The sequence below is a fragment of the Nylanderia fulva genome, unplaced genomic scaffold, assembly GCF_048542155.1.
Source record: "Nylanderia fulva isolate GAGA-0341 unplaced genomic scaffold, ASM4854215v1 Scaffold1164, whole genome shotgun sequence".
NCBI lineage: Eukaryota > Metazoa > Arthropoda > Insecta > Hymenoptera > Formicidae > Nylanderia > Nylanderia fulva.
This window is the reverse complement of record NW_028189370.1, coordinates 5,001-12,500: the sequence shown is the minus strand read 5'-3', so window position 1 is coordinate 12,500 and position 7,500 is coordinate 5,001. Positions and strand designations below refer to the sequence as shown.

The following is a 7,500-nucleotide window of genomic DNA, read 5'->3' as shown; positions in this document are numbered from 1 at the left end:
GAAGCAACTCTTCCCGCAAACTCGTATCCGTGGAGTAGATGCTCGGTAAGCGCGACGATTCCGCTGCTGCGTACGAAACGAGAGGGAACCGCGCGGCCAACACACTAGAGGCGTGCGCGCCACATAAGAGCCATTCGGTCTTGCGACACCGACTCGTGGCAATGCTGTGCTCGTAATAAATAAGTGTGCGTTAATTTTGCGCGCGTTCGGCGACGAACGAGAAGAGCCGCACCGTAATCCCCGGCGAAGAGGAATACGAGACGACGCGAGAGTCGAACGTACGTTCTCGCGAGACACGCAACCTCCAAGCATGAGAAGACTTGGCGGCGGCGCGTTCTGCGACGATCGTATATTATTTTATATATTCGTGGTTTCCAAAATCAAACATTTTATATAAATGTTCTCTCCGTGTCAGAGTCGCGACTCGACAAAATCCGTTCTCGACCCGTTCGGGCGATTCTTCGTTTGTCAACGTCGAGAGCGCGACACGTACAATATTAATCTCTCCTACCTCTTATAGTACCCAACCGACCGGCCAAGCGGTCGGCGACGGTACGGAGAGCGGTCGAAACACGCCGGAGTGGCGAGAGACTCGAGAAAGTACGTTTACGACTCGTCCGGACTCGCTCGACTCGTTCGACGCGCCGAGCGCGACGTATCTCTTATAGTACCCAACCGGCCGGCCAGGCGGTCGGCGACGCACGGTCCTACGCACGGCCGTATGCGAGCGCGAGCGCCGAAAGGCGCGTTCAATCGAGACATTGTCGCGGAGAGCGAACGATCGAAAAGTCCTATTGTACGATAAAATATTATCACGATAGCCGTATGGCGAATGTCAAACAACGATAATTAGCATTAATTAAGAAGGAAACAAACGAAATGCCGGGACAATAAGGTATAAGCACCGACGGTACCTCCGGGCCGGGCGGCACCTCCGGGCCGGGCGACACCTCCGGGAACCACGGCCGACCGGCGACACCTCCGGGCCGGGCGACACCTCCGGGAACCACGGCCGACCGGCGGCACCTCCGGGCCGGGCGGCACCTCCGGGCCAAGCGACACCTCCGGGAACCACGGCCGACCGGCGACACCTCCGGACCGGGCGACACCTCCGGGCCGAGCGACACCTCCGGGAACCACGGCCGACCGGCGACACCTCCGGGACGGGCGGCACCTCCGGACGACCGAATGATCTCTCGAAGTCAGACGACCGCCGGCAGTACCTCCGGAACACTTAACGACGATTTACGGCGCCGCAACGAGGAGAGCTACGTAAAAACGTTTCGGACGAAAGTTACTTACTATTCGGCGCTCGCTCGACATGAGGGCGCTGTTCGATTACTAACTCGAAACGTGTCTCTCAAACCCACGTGTCGGAGACATATATTTCGAATTATTACGGATGATACGCAACACGCAAGCTGCGGTGACCGCGATTACGGTACGGAACACTCGCCCGATGCGAAATCACGCGCGCGGCAACCGAGACGGCTCGTTACGGGCGTGATTATACGTGCGGCACCACATAACGGCCGGCGTCAACTTAGGGGACGGCACTTCCGGGACGGCGACACCTCCGGACGACCGAATGATTTCACCAAGTCCGTCGCCCGCCGGCGGTACCTCCGGGGCACTTGACGGCGAGTAGCGCCGCTACGAGGAGGTAATGCTATGTTTTGTATATTTTCTCCTTTGGGTTTTATCGGAGCTATCGCCTAGTTCTCTCTTGTGGACTGCGTCGATAGGCAAGGATAGATAGCAGGAATTAGTCTCTTTATTCTAAGTAAGAATACGTAATTTTTATTCTTCGGATCACAAATGTTCTTCTCGGGTTTACCGGACGGCTCGTCGTACCAGACTCGCCTTCCGTGCCGCATCGCTCCTTTTTAAAGACGCGGAAACTCTCTCCTAACTCGCCGCTTCGCCCTTGTGGACGCAATAACAAACTGTCGATGTACACAATTACAGAGAGCTCTCAGGAGCGTATATCGAAGGCGCGCGGGGATCACGGAAATTTAATTTTTTCCCAAACATACCCCTCGGGTTGAATCGCCAAGGGATTCAAATGACAGTCAGGGGTAAATCCTTACACATTGAACTGCAATCATTGGAGACAACCTGCAGAATTTAGATTACGCTGAACCGTCCGGACTTACCGGCAATTTACAGAGTTTAACAATAGGTCTTACAAAAGTAGAAGACGCGGTCTTGACCTGAGCAACTCGCACCAGGCCATCCTTGTCAGGCTTACATTCGATGATTCTCGCAAGTTCCCATCTGCAGGGAGGTAAATTAGGATTTTTTATTAGAACAATATCGTTTATGCGAAATTCATCAGATCGATTCTGCCATTTGAAACGCTGCTGCAAGGTGTTCAAGTAGTCAAGACTCCACAATTTCCAAAATTGCTCGTATTTCGCACGCATTAATTGCCATCGATCGAGTCGTGACTCGGAGATATGTAAGACGCTCGGACTCGGAATCGATTTAATGGCGCTACCAATTAAAAAATGCCCTGGTGTGAGCGCATTGCAAGAATTTACATCGTCATGAAGTGCGGCGATCGGGCGCGAATTCAAACATGCTTCGATGTTACATAAAAGCGTGGTGAACTCTTCGACCGTAGGTGTGCAGGAACTAAGTATACGTCGCAAATGGTGCTTAACACTCTTAACACCTGCCTCCCACATGCCCCCAAAATAAGGGGCAGAAGGCGGAATGAAATGCCATTGAACTGGCTTTGACGCGAACTTCGCCTGCAGATCTACGTCGGCTTGAGTCTGTCGGATCGCTGTAACAAGTTCGCGATCCGCGCCTTGATAGGTAGTCGCGTTGTCGGAATAAAGATCGGATGGAATGCCGCGACGCGCTACGAACCGTTCCGAAAGATGCGAGAAACGCAGCCGTGGAATAATCATGAACGAGCTCTAAGTGTATAGCTCGTGTAGCGAGACAAACAAATAGCGAGATGTATGTTTTGTGCGACTTACGTCCGCGGCCGGAAGCGTCTCGAATTGCGAAGGGGCCGGCGTAATCAAGTCCCGTATGGCAAAATGGACGGGACGGAATTACTCTAAATGTAGGAAGGTCGGCCATAAATTGTACGCCGGTTATGGCGCGATGCCGAGTACATGTCACGCAATTGCGGATACAACCTTTTACCATGCTTCGCGCCCCCAGAATCCAATATTGTTCTCGCAACGTGCGAAGCATTAATTGTACACCGCCGTGAAGTGTATCCTTATGAATTTGATCGATAATGAGCTTAGAAAGGTAATGTTTTGGAAGTAGAATCGGAAATTTACGATCATATGAAAGGTCAGACAGTTGAAGTCGACCACCCACGCGTAGGATACCGGAGGGATCCAGGAACGGATCGAGAGAATGGATGGAGCATTGAACTGGTAACCTCGACTTGGCTTTGAAAGCGACGATTTCTTTTGAAAAGTATTCCGTTTGCATCTGTTTAATCCAGAATCTGTGCGCGGTTTTTATTTCATCGACTTGCAAAATAGAGAGACCTTGAGCAACATCTGGGACTCTCGTTCGAAACTTGAACCGAAGGACGTATGCGGTGACCCGTAGTAAGCGTGGCCACGTGGAGATATGATTGAAGAATTCAAAAAGTTCCGCTCGATTTAAATGATGCGAGTGGACTGCATTTGACGCTTTCAATTCGGAATCATCTTCGGTGCAACTTATCGTAGATTGAACTGGCCAATTATCCTCGTTAAATTTCAGCCATGCCGGGCCGTTCCACCAGAAACTGGAAGGCGTTAGCTGAGCTGGATTTATGCCGCGCGATGCGCAATCTGCGGGATTATCTTCTGTTGGCACATGCAGCCATGTCGCCGTAGGAAGCTTCGTTTGAATAGAAGACACTTTGTTAGCTACAAATACTTTTAAATCTGATGGAGCCTTTTGCAACCATGCTAATACGATTGTCGAGTCACTCCAGCAAAACACAGGAATGTTTTGCAATTTCATCGCGTCAATAGTAAACGAAATACAGCGTGCTAGCAGCTGAGCCGCACAGAGCTCGAGTCGTGGAATCGAAATCGTTTTAATCGGAGCAACCTTGGTTTTTGATAGGAGAAGTCGAACATGACTATCGCCAGAATTCGTGACAATTTTTGAATAGACTACCGCTGCATAGGCTTTAGATGAAGCGTCGCAAAAGCCGTGTAAAAGCACTGAATGTTACGCTCGAAGCCTAACCAACGAGGAACTTGCAGAGTCGTCAAGTGTAACATCTTTTCGCAAAAAGCATTCCATTCGGTTGTTATTTCCGCAGGAAGAATATCATCCCATCCGTAGGAAAATTTCCACAGTTTTTGCAGTAGAATTTTGAGAGATATCGTGATCGGAGACACCCATCCGAGGGGATCGAATATTTTCGCTATCGTCGAAAGGATTTGTCGTTTCGAAATGTCGGTAGATGGTGGACGGAATTTTATTTCAAAGGAAAAATTATCATCGCAAGGTGTCCAATGAATACCGAGTATTTTTAATTGTTCACCTTCTTGGAAAGGCTTGGAACTTGCTAGACCGTGATTCGCAGGATTTATATCTTGTAGAATTTCAAAATCGTTGCTGGCCCATTTTCTGAGATGAATGCCTGCGCTTAGTAAACAGCCGATTAGTTGGTCGCGTTTTTTAATCGTGGATGGTTTATCATCGCCTCCGGATAGGACATCGTCAACGTATTTCATTTTGCAAAATTGCTTGAGCTAGTGGAAAACGCGAACTCTCGTCGATTGAAAGTTGTTTGAGCACGCGTTGGGCGAGATAAGGCGCGCAGGCAGTACCATAAGTAACGGTATTTAATGAATAAGTATGGACTAGCTCGTTCGGAATTGTACGCCACAATATTAATTGATATTGGCGATCGTCTGAATGAATCTGTATTTGTCGAAACATTTGCTGAATATCAGCGGAAAAAACGTATTTGTACAAACGCCATTGAAGAATAATCGCCGGAAGATCGGCTTGCAACTTTGGACCAATCATAAGATGGTCATTCAAAGAAGTGTTATTCGAGGTATTTGCCGAGGCATTAAACACTACACGAAGTTTGGTTGTAGTATTGTCCTCGCGAATAACTGGATGATGAGGTAGAAACGTCGGTTGAAAGAAGCGTTGCACGTTTTCGATTTTTTGCATATGCCCGAGCTCTTCGTACTCGTTAAGAAAGTCGACGTATTGCCCTGAAATTTCCCGAGAATTGGCTAAACGTCGCTCTAGTTGCGCGAGTGAACGCGTAGCTACTGACCTTGACTCGCCGATTTTTATCGGAGGACCAGACTTGAAGGGTAAGCGGACAACATAGCGCCCTGAAGAATCGCGCATATGTGTCTCTTAAAAATGTAAGTTGCAACGAAGATTTTCCTCTGAGAGAGCGTGTGTCGTTGGAATTTCTTCCAGCTCCCAAAAACGTCGGAGTTCGAAATCGAGATTGCCAGAAGTTGCTTGGTGAACGTGAATTCTTTGGCTATTTTTTTGGTTTGAAATAGGACCCGAAATGATCCACCCGAATATCGTTTCTTGCGCAAGTGTAGCATCGTTAGAAGCTTTCATTAAGCCACCCATCATAATTGAACCGTATAATTCGGCCCCGAGAAGTACTTCAATTGCATCATTTGAGCTTGGATTTGGATCGGCTAGATTCAATTTGGAAAGAAACGGAATCTCTTGTAATTGGAAATGAGGTGAAATGTACGCTGTAATTTTTGGAACGACCAATGCTTTGGTATGAAGAATCGTATCATTTTTATTAGTCGCGCTGATAGAAATAGAGACGGCATGTTGAACGCAATTAGACGTAGTGTCACCGATGCCAGATACCTTTACGCGTGTTGAAATTAAGCGAGCTCTCAACATTTGAGCGACTCGTGACGAAACGAATGTGGCATCGGAACCTTGATCGATTAGTGCTCGCGTGTAAACATGTCGACCGTTTTCTGATCCTATACAAACACGTGCGGTAGCCAGGAGCACGGGTTTAACTCCCGCGTTCACGTGTGAATGTACGTTGGACGCGTTATCGCATTGTCCAGAGTCTGTTGTTGTCGTTAAACTTGACCTTGAATTCTCGTGTAACAAAGTATGATGTTGTCTTTTACATTTCAAGCAAGTAAAGGAACTACGACAATTCGAAACGTAATGACCTTTGGTCAAACAATTTTTGCATATATTATTTTTTTGAACAAACTCTAGTCGATGCGAAATGCTTAACGCTTGAAATTTCTCGCAATGCATTAAACGATGTGTTTTGGAACAAAGAGCGCACGTACTCGCGGTGTTTGTATGGTGAGAACGCACTATATTATTTTTTCGTGCCGCATTTGGAATCGAGCGAGCACCGGAACTCTTTTCGGATGAGTTTCCGTTGGCGGACTTCGAGTTATCTCCGTCCTTGGATACAGCCTCAAGCGAACGAATTTGTGTATCTAGAAACGCGTATAGTTTTTCCATCGTAGGATATCTCCTCTCTGAACCTAAGCTGACTTCCCAATCTTTTCTCGTCAATTTGTCTAGTTTTTGTACAAGAATGTAGACTAAAATCATATCCCATTCATCTACAGAACATTTCAAGGCACGCAGAGCATTTATCGATTCCGATGAATTGGAGCGTAATTGTTTTAACCCGTACAGATCGTTAGACGAAACATTAGGAATGGTAAATAAACGTTTGAAATATGCGTCAATAATAACGCGTTGATTTTCGTAACGATTCGTGAGTTCCTTCCATGCAACATCGAAATTACTATCGGTTAGAGAAAGATGGGAAATCAACTTAGCAGCGTCGCCAGTAACCGCGGATAATAAATATTGCAATTTCTCGACTTGCGATATGGAACGGCGATTTTTAACGAGCGCAAGAAACAAATCGCGAAACGTTAGCCACTCGGTTACATTACCGGAGAAAGAAGGCAAGTTGATCTTCGGCAATCGGATCTCGTTGATGGACGTCGTTGCGGCCGCCGTTGGTACAGGAATGGAAATTGAAGCGACGTTGAATGCCTCGAGTTTTTCTTGAAAGAAGTCGTAGGCTTGCATGTACGAGACCTCCGCCTTGTCTAGCAGCTTGCTCTTGAAGAAGGGAAGCTGTGCCGCGTCTGCGTCGGTTGCTACTGCCTCAATGATAGCGGCATTCTCCTGGCATTTATTCCAGTAATTTTGCAAGAGTTGAAATCCTCCTTTAGTGATGGCATGAGTTTGATTATCAACTCCAAGCTTTTGGAAATTCGTTATTGAGTTCGTTAAATAACGTAAATTCGTATCGAACGCAAATATTGCCTTGTCCATTTCGATCTATTGTCTTGCAGAGCTCGACCTTGTAAGGTAAACACGGTGCTGAAATGGAGAACGTATGTACGTGAGTCGAAATACTTCCTTGTCGTACGGAAATTTTTACTCGGAATGTAGCGCAATTGTTGAATGGCTCACTTGAAGTAGTTGCACTGCTTGCACGTGTATCTTGTTTGAATCCATCCGTTA

At 47.4% G+C, this 7,500-nt stretch overlaps 1 protein-coding gene across 1 annotated transcript; it reads right to left on the bottom strand.

Annotated features, from left to right (window-relative positions):
• Positions 1-2,156: 2,156 nt before the first annotated feature.
• On the bottom strand, positions 2,157-3,987 carry LOC146724788 (uncharacterized; the record flags this gene model as incomplete). The annotated part of the gene is made up of 2 exons (XM_085489597.1): positions 3,163-3,987; positions 2,157-2,927 (listed from the first exon to the last, which is right to left on the bottom strand). Coding segments are annotated over exons 1-2 (1,596 nt in total), but the record flags the coding sequence as incomplete, so codon positions are not given.
• Between the last annotated feature and the right edge of the window lie 3,513 nt (positions 3,988-7,500).